At 31.6% G+C, this 22,458-nt stretch overlaps 1 protein-coding gene across 1 annotated transcript; it reads right to left on the minus strand.

The window, feature by feature from the left end:
* Positions 1–673: 673 nt before the first annotated feature.
* Positions 674–22,335, minus strand: LOC145306944 (transient receptor potential cation channel protein painless-like). Its single transcript, XM_080149284.1, has 13 exons — positions 22,262–22,335; positions 20,254–20,391; positions 19,749–19,839; positions 19,340–19,410; positions 15,314–15,364; positions 14,468–14,507; positions 6,531–6,642; positions 5,798–5,912; positions 5,457–5,539; positions 3,932–4,046; positions 3,481–3,576; positions 2,720–2,794; positions 674–941 (listed from the first exon to the last, which is right to left on the minus strand). The coding sequence occupies exons 1-13, from the start codon at positions 22,333–22,335 to the stop codon at positions 674–676; spliced, it is 1,329 nt and encodes a 442-aa protein (XP_080005410.1).
* Between the last annotated feature and the right edge of the window lie 123 nt (positions 22,336–22,458).

Genomic DNA, 22,458 nt, shown 5'->3' on the forward strand with positions numbered 1-22,458 from the left:
TTTTAAAGTGTTATTTTTTTATGCACATCGATTATAAGGATTATATAAATGGTTAAATATTACTTATAAAAAGCTGCACAACATACATAGTTACTATTATGACTATTGCAATTAAGATTTTGAGATAATCATAAAATTATATTTTTTTTTGAAAATATAAATTTTACTTTTCTGTGCAAAAAATAAATATTATAATTTTATTTTAGTTGGTAGCTAATTTGTTGCTTACTGATTAATTTTAGCTGCCATTAAACAATTTACTGTTCTATTTTTGCTGTTTAAAACTTCCAACACGCTATCCGATTATAAAAGAAGCTCTTTATAGAGCCTTTAAAAAATGAAAAATGATAGTTTAAAACCCAGATTAGATTACCAATGGCAGGTCAGTATACATTTTAATTGACCAATGGAAGGCCAATATGACGTTATTCTTATAGGAACTTTAAAGAGCTCCATGACAAAGGCCATTCAGATGATTTTTAGTTAATTTTAGATGTCAACTGTTTACTGTCAAATTCTAGCTTTATACTGGATTATTAAGCATAAATAAAGCTGCTTTTGATATACAACTAAGTACAAACTGGTTATTTCAGACACAAATGCTTTAAACTGGTTTATCTTTATTTAGGTAATGCTTTAATCTTGCCCCGAACAAGCTGCTTACTGGTTAAATTTAGCTGCAGCTTCTTTTCTGGTTAATTTGATTAAGCTCTTGTAGGATCAAATCAAGTTTTTCTTCCAAGATTTGATTTTTAGATTCAAGTTTATCTTCCAAGGTTTTAATTCTAGATTCAATATTATTTTCCAAGCTTTGAATTCTTCTAGATTCAAGTTTATCTTCCAAGCTTTGAATTCTAGATTCAAGTTTATCTTCCAAGATTTGAATTCTAGATTCAAGTGTCACAGATTTCTTTTCTTGCTCTTTCTTTAAGACCAATTTTCTAAAAATGAAAATAATGTAAAAATCGAGGAAAGGGGGTGTAGAGGTGTCTGAAATGTAAAATACGAGGAATACCTTTCTTTTTAATAACCCCTCCTCCTAGAAGCCTACCGCCCCCCCCCCCTCCACCTTCACCTATTTTTGATTTCTAATAAGGCATAATTCACAATTAACTTGTTTACTTTCCATCCATTTTGAAAGGCAAAGCAAAGAGTTATGCAGTATTATAGTTATACAGGGTGTTTTTTTTTTGATAAGACAACCATAGACGTCCAAGGGGGGGGGGGTAATTGGCGATTACCCCCCCCCCCCATTTAAAATTTACCCCTACCCTAACCATTTAGGAGGGGATATTAACCCCCCCCCCCCAAATAATTTTGGGGGGGTAAATACCCTCCCAAAATAAAATATCTCTAACAAACAAAATTTTTGCGCGCTTCTTGCGCATTTTTAATACTACATTTATAATAAAATTTAAATTACCCCCCCCAAAAATTTTACCCCGGGAGTAAATTTGGAGGGGGGGGGGGTAAACAAATTTTACCCCTGCCAACAGATTTCAGGGGGGAGTAATTACCCCCCCCCCCAAGCAAATTTTACCCCCGGGATAAAAATTTCAAGGGGGGTAAAAAAATTCGCGGCGCGCTTCGCGTGCCATTCTACCCCCCCCCCAAAACCGAATTACCCCCCCCCTTTAAAAAAATTTTACCCCCCCCCCCCAAAAAAAAAGCTTGGACACCCCTGAAGACAACAATATTACTTGATTAAACCCACTTGACATTGACAGAAGTTAATAATCTATATCTTAATTTCTTCATTGGGTTGGGGAATTTTGTGTAAGAAAAAAATACAACAATTTTCAACAAACTATTTCTTAAATACCGGTTTTTACAAAGTACCTATTTTTGGAAGATTTTTGGATCATAACAAATTTATAGGGTGTAAAAAAAATGCATACATTTTTAAAATTCAAATTACGCAGCTTGTGTTAATAGTAGAAAAATGCTATGCATACCGTTAGAATTGTCATATACTTTAGTTTTTGGAAATATGTGTTTCATACTTATGCTATTTAAAGTATAGAAGCTACGTTGGAAAATGTAAGAAAGGTAAAAAAGTCAGTAGGGACATTTTACCACGTAACTCAGCTCCTGAACTATGCGTAGCACAGGAAAAGATCTTTAATATCTAAACACCTGAGTTTATGACAATTCTAGCGGTGTGCATAACATTTTTCTACTATTAATACAAGCTGTGGAATTTAAATTTTAAAAATGTATGCATTTTTGCACACCCTTTAAATTTGCCATGATCCAAAAATGTCAATGGAAAGTGGGTTAAATTAAGTAATATTTCTGTCTTATTAAGAAACAACACCCTTGTATGAAACATGGACGAGCCAACCCTTAAGCATTCCTACAAAAACTAATACAGAACATAAACAAATGAGGAGCTTTTTCGTTTTTACTGTTTTGAGAAATCTAAAGAAACAAACCTGGCACTAATGATTATATCTATGGGCAGTCTGGTCAGATAACGAAATAAAGTCATTTTTCTGAAATCAAAAATAATCGAATTAATGCAGGAAAAAGGTATTTATATAACAAGCAAAATATAAGGTAATATTTTTAAATAAGCGACACAATATCTCTTTGCTTGATTTAAATATTAAATCTTGATAGGATTGTACAAACCCTAAATATTGGAGCAGATGGTTGTATAAATTGTTTATTTATTGTCTTATCTCTTAATATTCCTGGAAATAACATAAAAATATACCTGTTAGGTTTATAAGACCACTCCTTGTCCATGAGATATTTAGGAAACAGGAGAAGATTAGTAGCACCTGTTAATCTAAAACAAATAATTATGTTTTAAGTAAAAATAAAGTAGTCCCATAAAAAGGTTCAGTGGCTTATGTTCTTGCTAGCCGCTGCCACCCTAGCATAGTCCCATGGATGCATCCATGGGACTATGGGCTCCGTATTCAAAGGTGAAGATTTGGTAGAAAAATAGTCTAAATTATTCCATTACATTAGCTTTCCTAACATAGAGAACTTATACAAAAAAAAGGATGACAACATCCATAAGTAGCTCAAAAATTATGAATGGATATCAGGAAAAAATTTACTTTAGAGTAGTGTCATACAATAAACATTGAACATTAAACTTTATAAAATAGGCAAATAACCAAACCTTTAAAATCACGATAATTAAAAATTTAGGAATCGATCTAGCACCGCAGTCAATGGACAAATCTTGATGAAACTTGATGAAAATATGTAAAATATGTATATATTTATTCCTTTATAATTTCAGCCATCAGTCATGAATGAAAATTGAAAATCTTGAAAACCTAAAAATCTAGGAATCGATCCAACACCCCAATTAATAAACAAATCTTAATTAACCCTCAAAGATCGGCAGTTGGCGGCGCCAATTAATATTTTCATCTATTTATGAAATGTGCATAAAAAATGCAGCTCTGCTCTGTTATTATGGTAAATGTAAAAGCTGAAAAAAGAAATTGGAAAACTTACTTTTGTAATATTCTTCTTGCAGAACTATTTTTGTAAACCAGGCGGAGACAACTTTTACTTTCATTTGTAAACCACCAAAATATGGTCCCTTCAACTCTAGCGAGTAATAACAAACCAAATTAATATATGATACAGTCACTATGAAAGCATAAGTAACTTCAACCATTATATCTATGGCTTTACTACATAAGGTTATACCCTACAAACATTTCTTAACCTTAAGTTTTTAAAACAGCCAAACGGGTCTAAATTTAAGGGTTAGTCGTTGTTGAGACTGGTTATAAAAGAAAAAAATAATTGTTTTTTGGGGCAGTCTGTTAAAAGGTATTTTTTTTGTCAAGGAAATTCAAAACTTTTAGATTAGCCATAGCTTTAATGGTTACTTCTTGTGTCGTAAAGACCTTTCAATCAGCATCTGCACTACAAAAACAAATGACAAAGATGACAAAACCTTGGCCACTCAGCGAAACAATTTAAAGGATCCCCCAAAAGGATTAATTCTGTGTAGCTTATAGTTTCCAACTGGGACAGGTAGCTAAATATCTCACTCTGCTCCTGGATAGCTCCTGCAACAAATGGATTTATTATGACTATTATATTTATTATATTTTTGGTAACATAAAATGATTTGTTTGTATAAAAAAATATTTTTAACCAAAGGTGGTTGATTTCTTAAAAAGTTGTATACAAATCAATATCTAAAGAAGGAGTCCTAACTTTTGTGATATTTTATAACAATAAAAATAAATTTATATTTTTTTATTATAGTTTTATTACTTTTTTTCAATTTTGCTTAGAATAGATTCTTAATATTTTTCTCATTCTAAAGGTATATATGTACACATATTTTTTATGCCTGTGTTAGGATGTATCTAAGTTCAAAGTTTTGCTTAAATATGGGTATGATACATAACTGAGAGTTGGAATTTTTTTAATATCTCCATTAAGAGATATAAGTTTTCCGGAATTTTAATGTAGGGAGTAGATTTGAAATCTGCATCAAATTTTAAGGATTTTTTATAAAATTCGTTTTTTGTAAAATTCTTTATCTAAAAGCGAAAATACATTTTAAGTTAATTAATTTTGACCCATAGGATAGGTGGATTTTAAACTACCTGCGCTCTAATTGGTTGAATGATGTACGACATCCAATCAGAGCGCAGATTTTTTAAATCCACCAATCACAGATGCCAAAATTAATTAACTTAATTTGTATTTCCGCTTTTAGATAAAAAATTATACAAAAAACGAATTTTATAAAAAATCCTTAAAATTTGATGCAGATTTCAAATCTACTCCGTACATTACAATTCCGAAAAACTTATATCTCTTAATCTCCATCCTGGCGGGCACAGGATGCCAGCAAACCTGACAGGGTCATTCAGATAAAGAGCAAAAATATTTTTTACATAAAAAAAGCATTTAATCTTACCAAAATACTAAAATATCCTCTAGAATTAAATCCTTGCATGAAATATAGGTGTCAATTTCAGGTTCCTGGTATGATCCTGCAGCTCCTGATCCTCCAGGTCTACAGAAATCTTTAAAAGGCTCCTGTGACCGCAATTTTTATTTAGAGACTTCAATTTTTAAACTTAACCTTTGATATATTTAATATAAAATTTACATAAAGATAAACATTTTCTGCAAAAAAAATTTTTTTCTAGCTTCAAAAATAAAAAAATTACAGCAGTTTGAAATTTATAAGTAAAGACAGACCTAAAATCAAAGGTTGTTAAATAAATGTGTGAAAACGATTGCATATCTAAATTCTATGGATTATTTTAATCTACTATTTAATAAAAGTACCGACTAGCTGTTTTAAAAAAACATCAAAAAGTTAGGGCACTTTCTTTACAATAATAAAATAGTTATCTACTATAAATTTTACTAAATGGAACTTACATAATTATCGGACTATTTAAAAAATAAAATATGTTCATGGACCAGATAGCTATGTTGTAATATATATTTACCTGTGTCAGAAACAGCTAAACCATTCAGGAGATTCATGAGAACAACAACCACAATAAACACAAATCCCAAGAAGAAAATGTAACTGAAAAAGTGTATAAAAATGAAAGTAGGTAACAAAATTATTTAGCCATTATTAACAAATCTTTTCCGTCAATAATTACAATCTAATATTTGTGGGGTGTAAATCAATTTATCCTCCAATGTATTATCGCTCACGATACCTTACCCATACCCAACCTATCTTGCTGATCTCATATGAATTTGAAGAAAAAAATAATTCTTAATCTTTAATTCTGTTTTGTTTTGCTATTTTAATCGTTACAAATCATACACTTATTACCTTCCTGGACGGTTCCAGTTTAATGGAATATCTGAGAACTCTAATTCTCCAACAAACATAGCTGACACCTTGACCATAGCCAACCAAGGAGTGTTAAAGAATTTATAATCTTCCTCTGAATTGATAATAGGATGGAGAAACAAATTTTAACTATCTAAATATGATACCAGGAATAAGGTATAACCAACAAGCAAATAAATCTAAAAAAATATTTTGGGGAGGGACAGATGAAAAGGTTGTCATTTAAAAAAAAGCTTACCTCTCCTCCCAAAAAATCACAAAAATATCAGCTAAAGTTACCATCTATTTTTTGGAATAAATTCAGTTGTTGGTTACAGCTGCCATAATGCAAATTAGAACAATGTCTCTTTGTCTATCCGTCTAAACCACTGAACTTTTTGGTCTTATCAAAAAGAACTTTAACAAGAGATTTGACTTCAACTAGTAGGTTTAATTAGTGTACTTTTGAATATGGCAAAACATATTGTGCCGGAATTTTTTTTACATTGTAAATTTATTTTATAAATGAAAAAAAAAATATTTTCTTTTTACAAACAAATGTTTTGGTTTTAAAATCATATCAATTTCCAGAAAAATGTTTACCTATGTTATTTGACATTATCTTTAATTTGATTATGTAAAATATAGAAATCAAATCAAGCTACAGTGTTTGTATATCTTGTTATTTCAGTGCTATTTATCAACATGTATTTCTTCTTTTTCTCTTATTTACCTTTATGTTGTGAGTATTTGAAGTCATTGTGAAGCATGATATAGAATCCAAGTCCAGAGGCCACCAGGACGAACATGAACAGCATCAGGAGGAAAGAGAAGGTCGACAACACCTGCAATTGTTTTGATTATTTTTTTCCAAAGGACCACCCTGAACGTCACAAAAAATGGTTTTACATATTATAGCTCCCATAAGGCCTAAATGAAATAATGAGACCACTTTCTCCAACAATTTGGGGTCGGAGATTCCGAATCTGGCGTCCATTTTGATGTAGCTAGCCTCCTTCATGGACAAAGTGGCGCCAAAGTTGACTACCCTTTGAAAAATCTGCGAATGACAATTTTAGGAAAAAAAATCCCCAACTTAAATTAAAAGGAAATAAAAATAAAGAAAGAAATAATGAGATAATTAAAAAGGTGAGAGAAAAAAAATAAATTTTTTGGATAGAATAGAAGACCTTACATATTATATAATATATAATTATACAGATAGAGAGAGAGAGAGATGGAATGAGATAGAGAGAATTCAAGGGAGAGCAAGAGAATGAAAGAGAAAGAAAGGAAGAAAGAGAGAGATAAAAAGAGAAAAAAGATAGTAAGAGTTATAAAGAGCAAGTGTTTTAGAAAGAAAAAGAGAAAGAGAGAAGAGAGAGAGAAGAGAGAGAGAGAAAGAGAGAGAAGAGAGAGAGAGAGAGAGAAGAGAGAGAGAGAGAGAAGAGAGAGAGATAGAGAAGAAGAGAGAGAGAGAGAGAGAGAAAGATGGAATGAGATAGAAAGAATTTAACCCTTAACAGTCGGTCCCCTTGCCGCACCTTAATTATCTCAGTTCCTATTAGAGCTAGAGGGCTAAACTTTTTTTGTGTGTACGTCCCCTGTATGATAATGAATTTCCGACCTTCAGTAGGTCAAAGTCAATTTTCGCTTCCTTCACCCTTTTATTTAACAACCTTTGTTTTTAGGTCTTTTTTTACTTAAAAATTTCAAAGTGCTGTAATTTTCTTATTTTTGAAGCTAGAAGAAAATTTTTTTGCAGAAAATGTTTATCTTTATGTAAATTTTATATAATCAGCTGCCGCAGCTGTACTTGGTAGCTGCCAGCCGCCGCAGTCGGCGGTCGGTGGGAAAAATATATTATGTAAACATGTAAGAAAAGCTTAAGTTTTAAATTTAAAGTCTCTAAGTCAAAAATTGCGGCCACAGGAGCCTTTTAAAGATTTCTAGAGACCTTGAGGATCAGGACCTGCAGGATCATACCTGGAACCTGAAATTGATTTGAACACCTGTATTTCATATTAGGAGGTACTACTAGAGAATATTTTAGTATTTTGGTAAGATAAAATGCTTTGTTTAAGTCAAAAAAATATTTTTGCTTTTTACCTGGATGACCCAGCAAGGTTTGCTGGCATCCTGTGCCCGCCAGGATGGATATAGTCAAAAAATTCCAACTCTCAGTTATATCTCATACCCATACTTAAAAAGTCACGCAGTTTGGGCTCTTTATCTTTCACACACAAAAAATGAGATAGAAAAAACCGGAAGGGGGGTTAAGGGTTAAGGGAGAGCAAGAGAATGAAAGAGAGAGAAAGGAAGAAAGAGAGAGATAAAAAGAGAAATAGAGAGATAAAGAGAAAGTATGTTAGAAAGAGATGGTGTATGGATTAGAAATAATCTAAGAAATCAGAGACAACTAAGAAATTCTAATGAGTTTTATATTCTAATAGCCAAATTTTAAAAAATTGAAAGGTTTCCATTATTTTGATTTCAAAGACTATGGAATAATTTTTGTCATGAAAAAGATCTTTTAAATGAGAATATTCCTAAATAAACATTTGCATTAAATCTTAAAGATGAACTTTTTAAATCTATATGTAATATTGAAGAATGTAATGAATGTACTTAAAATATATTGATTTGCCTGGATTTATTAAAAACCTTACATTATTATTTACAGAAATGGTTTTAAAATTGAAGAAAAACTAGCCTTGAAATTTGTTGTAACCCTTCTTTCCTTCTCTTTTTCCCCTGTCCATTTAATTTTACCTACATTTATTTTGACATTATTATTTTTTATTTTTCTTGTTAACTTAACCCATTAGTGCCGAACCGGTTCCGAAAAATGAAAAAAAAACCGGTTTCCGGCTTCATAATTGCATCATTCTCAGTATGAATCCCCCCTCTACTACCCTGGCTTTCATTTCCCCCTGGTATAGCTCAACAAAATTTGAAAATCATGAAAATTCAAAATACCCCTTCTAACTTTTTTGTTTTTATAGTAAAGTCGCTGATTTTTTGTGTGAAATCTAATGTTTATTGACAAGTACATCTATTTGTGAATTCGTTTCATTCAAATTATCATTTTTTATGACCCGGTTCGGCTTGGCCATAAATACCCGACAGTTTTAATTACCGGTTTTTATTACCCGGTTTTAACTTTTTAACCAATAAAAATAACAGTTTACGTCATTAGTAAGGGTTTGAGCCACCCTAATAACCCTAGTAATCTCTATATGTGTCACTCAATAGTTTTATGCTCGTTTTCTGATATGTAACACCCAAATTTTATATGTTCTTTTTTTGTAGTGTGTGTCTTTTAAACTGGGTTTTTTTAACCGAAAAGGATGGTACCTATAGTAGAAACACTAAATTTGAAATAAATCGCTTCGTATATTACTTGTAGCTCTATAGATTACATGAGGTTGTGTAGTTTTCAATTATGGATCGTATCAAAGTTTTAAAAAGTGTTCATCTCACTTTGGGCGTTCAAAAATTACATTTTTCGATTTTTGGTCGAAAAAAACGGGTTTTTACTACAAAACCGGGTTTTAATACCCGGGGAAACCGCCCAAAACGGGTCATAATGCCTGGTTGGTATTTATGGCCAGGCTGAACCGTTTTTTTTGCAACTTTCCTGTGCACGCCAATAGAGCAAAACAAAAAAATGGAATTCCGTTTTTACCATTATAAAGCTTCTCTGAGATTTTCAGCTCGATCGGCCCATAAAAGTGGCGCTCAGCACTTATGGGTTAATGCCAACCTAAAAAAGGCAATGCAAACATCTCAGATACGCATATTCCTACTTTTAGGGAAGCCTAATCAGTGCCACACATAACATCTAGTGTTAGTCATGCAATTTTATAAATATTATGAAAACTTGTAAAGTACACCTGGTACTAAGCAGTAGCCTGGTGTTCTATTGTATGTACTGCTTTGTAAGACGGGGCGTAATCTGTCACTGAATAAATGTTTTTTATGTTTATGTTTTTATGAGAGAGGAGAGAGAGAGAGAGAGAGAGAGAGAGATAGAGAGAGAGAGAGAGAGAGAGAGAGAGAGAGAGAGGGAGAGTGAGAGAGAGAGAACAAAAGAGAGAGAGAGAGAGAAGAAGAGAAAGAGACAGAGAGAGAAACACTGCACGATGGAGAGGTTTCGTTTTCCTTTTTTTCTTCAATAACCCATTCTTGATTTTAACAAATGCTTTTTAAATCTTCTTGTTTGTATTCACATCCATGATTTTTAAGTCTTCACTACTTATGGATGTTGTCATTCTGTTACTAAGTAGATCCTCAAAATGGATTAATAATTGAGTTATATATATATATATAATAATATATATTTTCGAATCTACATTTAATAAGATTACAATTTTATAAAAATTTATAATTTATGTTACATGCAGACCATGGTCAACACCCTCCTATGATATGCTTCAATCAGTGGAGTCTTACAGTTGACCAGTTTCGAATTTACAGGGCTACAGTTTAAAGTGCTTTAAAGCTACACCAAGCTTAAGAAAACCAGCAGGCTTCCTATGAGATGAGAAAAGGAAGGCTGATATAAACCTACTTTTGCTGATAATTTCATTTTTTTATTGTGTTAGAGTATTTTTTAGTTAAGTCAAGTTTTTTTTTATGTAGGTCTATATTTTTGCATATTTTTTACTTTAAAAGTGTATTATTTTATAGTGTATTTTTAAAGTGTAATTTTTTTTGTAAAGTATTTTTTTTTAGTGTTTATTTTTATGTTTGTCATTTTTTGTAGTTTAGGTATTTGTTTAGTTTTTTTTTTTAGTGTATTTTAGTAATTTTAGTATTTTTAGTAATTTGTCTTTTTAAAGTAATTTATTTTATGATAACAAGTCTTTTTTTCCTGAAATAAATGAGAGGATTTTAAAAAATTTTAAATGTTAAACTTTTTATTTATGAATGTTATATTTGATATGCTTATTAAGCAGATTCTTGTTGCGTAAGAAGAAATAAGTTGTTATTTCATTTAAAATGAATTATTATATATGAAAATAAAGAAATATTTAACATTTTTATTAAGGAATGTACTTTACATAAATATCTTTATTTTCTGTGTGTATCCATTTCTCTTTCGATGTTTAAGTTAGGATTACTTACTTCTGGAGCTTCTAATCAAGGCTTGTCCTGCAGACAAATAATGTGCATCCCTAACAATTTTAACATTCTTTTTTGGGATTGTTCTAATTTTAAAAAGTCTGATTTTGTAAGAGTAAGAGTAGATTAGCAGCGGATTGGGCATATTGTGTTTATATGTTTAGATTTACTATTTCAGTTTGTATATCATAATATTTTTGTTTTATGTTTATTTTACTAATTTTACCTTTTGTGTTTTGTGAGTTGATCTGAGTACTTTTGAAAAAAAAACTTGCCACAATTGTTAGCAAAAAATTTAGTTTCATTTTGAAATGTGTTTAATTTAGTCACGCACTAGTATCACATTTTTAATTATTTTAATGTTTGCACAGAGAGACATGTTCTCTATATGACTGCCTTTCCTCAACTTATTTTAGATATAAAAAGAAAATATTAAAAAAAATTTGTCGGTTTTTTAATTTGGGTTGGTTTGGGGGGGGGGGGGGATGGAAGGATTGACCAATCCCCCCATTAATATCCACCCCAAGAATTACTTGAAAATTAAAACTTTTTCTGACACTCTAATTACTAGGGATGATTTGCATACAAATCAAAAGATTTTTTTTTGTTATGACCACTATGACAGAAAATATTGACGTTAGGCTACTCCCAACCCTGTTATCAGATGGTTTTAAATACCATTTCTTTTAAAATTACTAGCAATTTCGCCCCTAGCATCTAGGACTCTGTCTCTAATGGTATAGGAAAATTATTTATCTCGAAAATCATTGACATAGATCTTTAATATAATTTAATAATATTTAGTTGTATCTTTAAATCTAAATGTTGTACACTTAAAAAATGGTTTGGAGTTTAAGATATTTTTTTGTTGTAAAATACCAAAATAAATTTTAAGTATCAGGTATATGAAGGAAAGTTGTTTTCTAACTTCATAGATATACATTATATACATTCTTTATATTAGTCTGATTATGTTTTTAAAAAAAAGAATTTAATTTCAATAGACTAGGTCATTTATCTATCCCTTTTTCCAACTTATCACTATGTCTGTCCTTCCTATTTTTATTACTAGTGAAGCAAAGCTACTATATAAATAGTATAATAATTATATATGTCCGTTCATCTATCATTAAGAAACTGTAATTCTCAAAGTATCCATCATCTTTCTATCTGTTTTTTATGAATACTGAACATGATAAAATTTCCCACATTGTCTGATTTTTACTGTATGATTTGTTTGTCTTTGCTGCTTATGAATATTGTCGTCATTATTCTTCACTTTGACCCTCTTCCTAATTATTTTACAATTGAAGGTTCGATTTTTAAATCAAACTTATTCTTTTGAGTAAGAGTACAAATCATATATTTTTATATTTATAGAAGTGGCCTTGTACATAGCTTTAGGGAATTATAATACTATTGCAATAAATACTGTTTTTTTTAATGAATACATTTTCAATTAGACAGATAGAATTTAAATTAAGTTTTGGCTTTTTAAAATAATTTTGAAAATATTTTTTCACAAATAATAAAAATATAAATATTTAAGGACTGACCAAACTTTCAAAACATGATTTTAGGGCATAATGTATGGGGATTTGTATTCATTATAACATATATCATTACTACAAATACTATGGGGGAATTTTAAGCCATGCGTAAACTAAACTATGTAACTTTTTCAAAGGATTTTTTCTCCATGAAATTTTAGGATGCCCTTACAAATTTTTCAATAATCTAAATTTTTAGATTGATGATAGATACAACATTCAAGAAAATTTGTATAAACACCATATCTTTTGATTGATTTATAGCCATAAAAATTGTTACCCTCTCAATTTTCTATTTAGGATTAAGCTCTCCAATAAAACAATCAAATTTTAATTAGTTTTTTATTATTTTAATATTTTTAAAGTCTAAAATATAAGTCTTGACAATAATCTTTCAATATTTATTTTCATTTTTTTAATTGATCATTCTTGTAAATTTTTAAAGCCATCTAAAGAGGGGCTACTTTGACGTAGGTTTATTGACTTGTGGGAACGAATGGGTTAATTTTAGTTTTAAAAAAAAAAATTGATTGGGGGGGGGAGAATTTTTTTTCTAGGGGCGATTTTTCTTGGGAGGGTGGTGGTACCCTACCTCAAAATAGTTCTAAACCTTTGCAGGAACTATGAGAAGCTACATGGTAAAAAAGAAATAAATCATTTCAGGGGTTAGCGAGATCCTGCGGTTCAGATTGACAGACACACATACACACACTCAGGTCCTGTTACTTTACTATAATTGATTATTTTTTCTGAAATGTGAAGGTGAAATAATTTATAATCATCTTTAATTTTTAATATGGTTCTTTAGAGTAAGGTTTTTGAATATTTGTCTTGTCTTTTTTTTAATACTGCTACTCTTAATTTGTCTTGTCTATCCTATTTTATATAAGTTATCTCAATGACTGAACTTAATGAATTCTCTATTTTATACAGGCTTTATATACGTCCTAGATTGCATATCTAAAGAATCATGCTAACAGCTTAACCATTATGGTTCTCCTTTCACACCCCACCCAAAGGCGTGTTAGGTTAGAAAAAAAACCTGCGGAAACGGTGTACACAGGATGTACTGGGACCTTATGGTAAGTTCAGGATATGCTTTCCTTAAATTGAGTTAGTACCTTTCCATAGTAGAAAATTTTAAAATTACTTTTGGTGATCAAATTTTACTTTTATTTTTAGACTACCTTCACCTAACCTGCTTTATTGTCTTATTTTGTCTTTCATGTTTATCATGCAAATTTGCTCACATTACAGTTGAAATGACAGATATTGGAGCTTTCAAAAGGTCTCTAACATTTTTCTAGCTTTAATACTTTTTAAGATATCCTATTTCAAAGTATTGCTGTAAAATCATCTTTTACACATCAAAAAGTTGAAACATAAAATTAGATTTTTTAGAGAAAATTACAAGTATCTTCATATAAATCTTTCTAATTTTGCTCCAAATTGACCAAATTGGACAGTTAAGGTGCCTAAAACTATCTACATTCTATATATATATCTTGTGATCAAAATAATTTGGTAGATTTTTTTTATAAAAGTGTTGTTCACAGATTTTTCAAAGGGTAGTCAACTTTGGCGCCATTTTTTGCCATGAAGGAGGTCAGCTAGATCAAAATGGACGCCAGATTCAGAATCTCCAACCCCAAATTGTTGGAGAAAGTGGTCTTCATCATTTCATATAGGCCCTATGGGAGCTATAATATGTAAAACCATTTTTTGTGACGTTGAGAGTGGTCCTTTAAAATGTAGATATATTAACAGAAAATCATGTTATAAGGCAGAAATTCTAGGAATAAATGATAAGACAATGAACGATAAATTGATGTACACCCTAGGTAAATACTTTTGTAGATTAGAATAACTGGTAGAAATGTTTGGACACAGTTATCAAGATTTAAAATTTAAAATTCTCAAAAAATTAAGACAACCTGTTTAAAAAACGTTTTAGAGACTATTTAAGATTACAATCCATAAAAAAAAACTTTACCTTATCAAACATCCTCACATAAACATTTACGGTATTTAACCTATAAAAAAAATATTATAGGTAAATTCCTGAGAGTAAATGTTGTCCTGCTTTGGTAAAATTATGGATATTGCTGTTTGGATGTTTGGAATAATGGATATATGTTACATAGACAGCTAAACTTTGGTTCATCTACAAATGTTAATTGCACCATTGAAAATTTGGTAGACTGACGGTCTGTAGTTGGACAGACTGCGGTCAGTTTATGAGCTGATTGTTTATCACCATAAACTTTCTAAATTTAGACCACCAGATAATAGACCTTTGTCTGCTAACTATTTTTAGGCAGTCAACGCCCCCCCCCCCCCTAGAGGGTGTGGGGATTATTACTCCCATTCCCTACCCACCACCCCTATCTTCATGGACTGAGGAGCCTTCCCCTTTTCTAATACCTAGCAGATTCACCACCCTTCACCACCCCCATCTTCAAGCACCAGCTCAACACCACCCATCACTATTATTTAATCCTACCCTTTTTGCTATCTATCTATCCATTGTACTTGACTATTTAAATCAGTTCAAATATACTCTTTCTACAAGTAACACTTGAGTTTTATTCTGGCTGCTAACTTTTTTGTCAATGGGATCTGTCGGAACCGCGCCATGAAGTAGGGATTTGTGACTGCTCACCCCTACCAGAAAAACATAATAACTTTTGATTTTAGATACTTTTCTGGAAATCTTAATTTTGTGTAACTATATATAGCCAAATTTAGCAGCAGTCAAATTCTGTATGTATAGGATGTGGTTAGGTTCACACCTACCTGAACGCTAAAAGGTGTGTTATATTTCATGCTAAAGCATTACCTTGGATGTCTGGCAATAATGGTTATAAGTACTATCCAAGCTAACAGTAAACTAAAATTAGAATTAATTTTCATTGTTTTTTTTAAAAAAAGCCTTTTTTATAATTACGTTGGTAAGTTTTTTATTAAACGCTTTGCAAAGTTCAAAGAATCACAATTTGACAAATTTTTAAATTACTAATAACAATCTTTCAGGTATGAAAATCCCCGCAGGGAAAATTTTGAATTAATAGACTGAGGTAAGTAAATTCAATTAGCAGAACATGTCATTCCACCATATTGAAATAAAATCAAACTAGATAATTTCTTTTTAAAATATGCCTTTTTGAAATTCAAAAAAGGTTACAACTCTTACGTGTACAGAAATAATCATTTTCTGATACTTTATTACGTAAACTAGCAGATCAGCTCCAACCCCTTCCCTTATTGTTGTACTGTGTATTAATTCTAATGTAGTATATGATATCTTTTTTTCAACAATTTTAATATCACTAAAACTGGGGTGCAGTTTTTAAGTGCAACTTTTTAACTGATTAAGATATTATTCTCTTCTAAAAAAATTGGCGCCTCCAGCACCAAAACCGGCAGTTAAACGTCTGTGCCCCTACTTGCCCCCCTATTCAGCCAACAGTAATTATCTCAAGAGGTAAAAGAGATATCGACACACAATAAAAAGCAAAGTTGGTCAAAATTAAAAAAAACTAGATGTATGAGAATATCTTAAACCACTAAACCTTTAAGTCAAAAAGTAATATGCATTTTAGTACACCCTACTTGCCACCTTCTTAGGCTACGTTATTTATCTCAGGAGTTGAAAGAGATATCAACACAAAATAAAAAGCAAAGTTGGTCAAAATTTAAAAAAAAACTTAATTTGTTTTAGGGGGATAAAATGGCTCACAAAGTGCCCCGCACTTTTTTTATCTCACCCCCCCAAATTATCAACCCAGGGGTAAGACTTGTGAGTTGATTATTGTGTTTTCATGTATTCCCACCCCTGAAATCTGTTGGGGGGGGGGGGGGAGATACCCCCCTATACATGAAAACACAATAATTAACTCACAAGTCTTGCTAACTGATGAACCAATATGATTCTCCTTGTAAGTGTAGCTTAAAATATGTCCTGGTTGGGTTTTTAACTAGTTTTGGGGAGGGTACCAACACCCTGGCAGCCTGCAAAGATAAATTAAGATTTTGATATTTACTGAAATGTTGATCTACTTTATTTACTTATATTATGGAAGCAAGAAAACTAATTTTGATATAATTATTTTTTTTCTTAACCCATTAATATCCACCCCAAGAATTAACCCTTAATGGTCGGGGGGGGGGGGGGCGTTGAACACCTCCCCCCCCCTCCGGTTTTTACTATCTCATTTTTTGTGTGTGAAAGATAAAGAGCCCAAACTGCGTGACTTTTTAAGTTTGGGTATGACACATAATTGAGAGTTAGAATTTTTTGAATATCCCATCCTGGCGGGCACAGGATGCCAGCAAACCGGCAGGGTCATCCAGGTAAAGAGCAAAATTATTTTTTGGACTTAAACAAAGAATTTTATCTTACCAAAATACTAAAATATCCTCTAGTAGTACATTCTCATATGAAATACAGGTGTTCAAGTCAATTTCAGATTACAGGTATGATCCTGCAGGCCCTGATCCTCAAGGTCTTCAGAAATCTTTAAAAGGTTCCTGTGCCCGCAATTTTTGACTTAGAGACGTCAAATTTTAAAAGCTTTTCTTACATGTCTACATAACGTAGCAAAATTTCATACAGATCCGCCACCGTTTTCTCGCCGACTGCCGCGGCTGACAGCTGCCCAGTACAGCTGTGGCCGCTGAAATTTATATTTTGATATTTTTAATATAAAATTTGAATAAAGATAAACATTTTCTGCAAAAAATTGTTCTTCTAGCTTCAAAAAAAAGAAAATTACAGCTGTTTGAAATTTTTAGGTAAAAAAGGACCTAAAAACAAAGGTTGTTAAATAAAAGGGTAAAGGAAGCGAAAATTGACTTTGACTTACTTAAGGTCGAAAATTCATTATTAATCAGGGGACTTGCACAAAATTTTTTTATCCCTTTAGCTCTAATGGGAACTGAGATAATAGGGGGGGAGGGCGTTGAACACCCCCCCCCCCACCCCTGACTGTTTAAGGTGCAGCAAGAGCCGACTGTTAAAGGGTTAATGGCATTTTCTGTTTAACCCTCCCCCCGCCAATCATTATACATCCAATTAATTCATCATATCTCCGTAAAACAATATCTTAGCCAATCCTATTTCCTGCTTATCTAGGAATAAAGAGAGGAAAATTATTAATCCTGTAATTGATTAACATGGAGCTCAGTATATTATAAAAAAATATGTGTTCATATTATTTAGTTGTATCTTTAAATCTAAATTTTGTACACATTAGGCGTGTTAAGATTTTCTAATTTAAAAAAAAAACAATAATAACATTCTTAAGTATCAGGTATATGAAGCAAAGTTGTTTTCTAACATCTTAAAAATATATTATATACATTTTTATATAAGTCTAATTACATCTAAAAAAATTTCATTTTAGGAGTATGGGTCATTTAACTATTCCTTTTTCCAATATATAATTAATGAATTTCTGTCTTTCCTGTTTTTTATTAGTAGCGAAGCAAAGCTAATATATAAATAGTAGTGCAGCTAGTCTATAATTATTTATGTTCATTCGTCTGTTGTTGAGGAACTAAATAGGTTAACATGAATTTATCTCAGCTGGTAAAGTGATGAAGTTTTGGTGAAGATTTTCTGGTACAGAATGATTATACAGTATGTATTTACTTAGTCTCTTTGTCTGTCAGTCATAGTACAAAAGACACATTAATCAGTGATAAATGGTTTTTAAATATCATTTTTCTCTATCTCTTACCTACTTCTATCCATCTATTGCTTTCAATTTGAGTGTCTGTATATTTGCGCCGTTGTGTAGATGTGCGTGAAAAATACAGAGAAAATACACACACTCTCCTCCACTCTTTTGCCCCATTAAATTGCCTCACTGTTCATTCCAATTAATTTCTTTTTAAGACTGGAAATCACATTTCCCCCATTTAATGGGCCAAAAAAATGGGGGTAAAAAAGAGGGTAAATAGTGGGGAAAAAGAATGGGTGAAATTCAGTGAGGGAAAGTTTTTTAAGAATTCACCTCAAACTGTTTTAATACTTCTTCACCTCTGACTTTAAGGTTTAGTGGCTTAAAATGCTCACATACATCTAATTTTGACCAACTTTGCTTTTTATTGTGTGATATCTCTTTTACTTCTTGAGATAACTACTAAAGTAGGAGCACAGAAGGTTGACTGCCGGTTTTTGCCAGTTTTGGTGCTGGAGGCGCTGATATTTTTCAACTGTGAATAATATCACAATAAGTTGTAACTAAAAACAGAGAAAAAAGTGACAAAAAAAGATATTTTTTAGGCCTTTTCAAAGAGCAGTTTTGAAATCCCGTTATTTCATAAAAAAATTAAAATGCTTAGGAGAATTGCTTAGAAGATGAATTTAGAAGTTCTGTATATTTCAACATAGGGCCAAAGATATGATATCCCAAAATCTTTTGTCAAAGCCTACTCTACACCTAGCGCTGGCAATTTCTTTTTCACAAGTATAAAATGCATGATTTTAGAAAACTGACTGGCGCTAGGTTTAGAGTAGACTTTGACAAAAGATTTTTTGGATAATATATCTTTGACCTTATGTGTTTAAATTGAAATATGCAGAAGAGATTAAAACCTGCACATTGCTGAGATATTGTTAAAACCGCCGTGCTACCGTTATCTGTTGATATTTTACATGCCTGGCGCTAGGTCGCCAGTAGAGATAAAGAGCTGGATTTTTTTACATATATTTCTAGGCCCCTAAAGTAACTTTTTAGGTTAGCAGAAGAATGAAATTCGAATAAGGGTATTTTGAGTAACAGGTCTAACAAACGCACATTCTACTACCTTAATGAATAAGGGTGCTGTTTATGAAATCAAAATAGAAATTCATTTTTACCCTATACAAGCACACTGTCGTCCCCCTTCCACTTTATCCAAAAATGCTTTAAATTCTTCATTTTCTGGGTCCTAAAAACAGCAAAAAGTAAGCAAAACATGGCAATAACAAAAAGTTAAAAAGATTATATTTTAGATATTACACATTTAAGAATATTTCAGTACCATGCATAATATTACATGAAGGGACTGTTTGTTATACTAGTCTCCAAAGCTTCATAATAACGTTTTCTTATTCATTGGCATAACAATTATGCGGACTTTTATTAAATTTTAATTGGTTGGTTCATTAAGTTAGATGTCAAAACGTTTCAACAGAAAGGGTAATTTTATGTATCATCATTGGGGATGTATATCAATCTATTGGTCATTGTCTTATCCTTTTAGATCCTTGATAAAATTAATCTTACTAAATCCGCAGGTTGTGGGATGTCAGGTGTCGCAAATACTAGTAATATCATGAATTGCTCAACCCAATTTTGTCGGTCCGTATAATATCTCCTGAAAATTTGTTAATAATCATTTCTTAGTTAAAATAGCAGCGATGTTATAACTAAAATTGATGCTTTCCCTTTATAAGTGCACTGAAACCTTGAAATTTAAAAATAAGTTTGTGATTGGAGTTTTTATTTTATTTCTTAGCACTAACACTACATAGTGTATACCTGTAGTGCCATAACCAGCCACCTGACAATATAAATAACTACACTCCTGCTTAAATTTATTTCAATACATGGGGGGGGGGGGGGGTTGTATTCCGTGCTCAATTAGGTACTTTAAGATTAACTGCCAATTTGTCTGCCCTTTATTTAAACTTAATGGAGTAAACTAGGTCTTAAAGTCAAAAGGTTAAAATAAAATACCTCATTCCACTACTTTCTTTTTTTAAATGAAATGTTTTTTCTAAAACAATACCTGAGCGACACAGCCATCTGAAATAATTCTCTGGCAATGAGCCCAATGAGTAGAATTATAAGAGCCCACCAAAGACATCTGGTGCCGAAAATATTAACTACAACCAGGCTACCTACATAAACCAGATCAAACCAATTCCTAAATTACAATGATATTAGAAAGATATTAACTACAACCAGGCTTCCAAATTACTTTACATTGAAGGAGTGTGTCCCCGTTGACAGGCTTCGGGGGTTCTTTAAACAACAAGCAATGTAGACAGATGGACCTACACTTTACTAATTATAGATCAGCTACACTAATATATAGTAACAGAAACCAGAAACCAAGCTCAAATTTTAGGTTGGATGTTTAAGAGTGGTCAAGTTACTAACTATTTACAATAACACAATAAGATGCATAGATGCAGCATAAAGATAGGCAAAGTTTAATCATATAAGCAAAACATAGATATTTACAATGGTGAGGTGGATGTCTATCTCTGTCCGGGAGAGGAAGGATAGACCACAGAACAACACAATAGATAGATAAGAATAGGGGTGATTGGTAGAGATAGGTGATAAAAGGGAAGGCTGGATTAGTCTTGTGACAACAAATAGGATGTGTGTCTATCTGATGAAGGAGGGCTTGGAACTCTTATCCCCAGTGGTTGGGGTGGTGTTGATAGCCTTGCAGTCGAAGGGGGAGGCCAGGCTGATGAGGGGGGGGTGAAGGGGTGACAACCCCTTCTGGTAACCAAATCAATAACACAGATCATGTATGACAGGATCTTGTATTGTGATATGCAGACAACAAACAAAACTATTAACAGGAGCATAGCTTTTTTACAGATACTGGTCTTGTCTGGCTGTCCATCAATACTACATCATCCCTAGCCAATTCATAATGCTAAGAATATCAGAAGATATACTCATTAGGCAAAATAAATTTTTCAGTTGGAACTTGGAATAGTTCAGCAACAGTGATTTTATTTTTTATTAGGGCAAATTTGTTTGAAATTGGGTCGTGCATGTACTTATCGTACATTGTCTTATCCATGATAGTTTAGTGACTGTTCATCATAACACATAAAAAATATTTTAACATTATTTAAAATATTTATAGTTTTGGACGTATAGAAGTACTTTGATCATAGAGTAGCTGCGCTAAGTAATGTATACATGCCTGAGAAATAATTTAGCTGCATGTTTACATTTTGATGGATTTTGTTGACTCGAATCTTTAACCAGTTCCACTAGAATACAATTTATATTTTCTAAAAGCGAATCTTTTCTATAGTTAGGGTTGGTCCATCCGTCCGTCCGGAACATATAGCTTTTTTTCATTAATTTAGGCATATTAGAATTGTCCTATAGATTTGAAACTTAGCATGTTGATTCCTGTAGTAGTTATGTACAATTTAAAAAGAGTAGCAACTCTATAATTGTTACAAGAATGTCCGCATGTCTATTTTAAATTTTTTGTCAACAAATTGTTAAGTCATATAATAATCCGATTGATCTGATTTTTGGAATAATGATTCCTGGGACATATTTGTACAATGTTATAAGCAAAGCATCTCTATAATCAAGTCTTAAAATGTTAGTATGGCCTGTACTTTGACAAATTCACTTACAATTTGGTTTAACCTTTACACATTTATATTCCGAAAAATTTACTTACAATTTTTTTCGTAAGACTTTTATACATTTACATTCTCATTATTCAGTTCTGACACTATACTAAGTGTAAATGTTTGTTTAAACTACCTTTACAGAGCTTCGCTTTTATGGATGTTGTCATTCTTGTTTAAAAATTAGCTTGATTTCTTTCTTTATATGTATGAACCAAGGTAAAAATTTATAAAATTTGTACAATTTTCCCCTGTATTATTTAATTTGGGTATAATCATGTAAAAGATAGTTATGATTTCAATGTTTTGAGATGGACTACATGATCTAATTGTAGAATAGATGCGCTAATTTTTTAGTTTTAGAGTAGCTGCACTAATAAAAATAAGTCTACTTACCATAATCCAGAAACCAGTCCCAAATAATCATTAGTAACATACCTCCAGTAAAATTTTGAAAAACCTGAAGACATTATGGCATATACAAATAATTTCTTTAAAAATCATAGCTTTTCTATAATCCGTATGGTTAGCTCTTTTGGTGAATTACTACATTCTATCGATTGTAAACTTTGCATGATGATTTCTTTAACAAC

The sequence above is a fragment of the Acartia tonsa genome, chromosome 15, assembly GCF_053477335.1.
Source record: "Acartia tonsa isolate MP-2025a chromosome 15, ASM5347733v1, whole genome shotgun sequence".
Taxonomy (NCBI): Eukaryota; Metazoa; Arthropoda; class Copepoda; order Calanoida; family Acartiidae; genus Acartia; species Acartia tonsa.

What these genes read in the sequence shown, in the direction of transcription:
- LOC145306944 (XM_080149284.1), bottom strand. Translation starts at nt 22,335, where the DNA reads ATGTCTTCAGGTTTTTCAAAATTTTACTGGAGGTATGTTACTAATGAT. An exon ending in CAGATGGCTGTGTCGCTCAG is followed by an intron (nt 19,840 to 20,253) that starts GTATTGTTTTAG and finishes ACAAATTTTCAG; the next exon opens with GAGATATTATACGGACCGAC. An exon ending in CAAATACTCACAACATAAAG is followed by an intron (nt 5,913 to 6,530) that starts GTAAATAAGAGA and finishes TTATCAATTCAG; the next exon opens with AGGAAGATTATAAATTCTTT.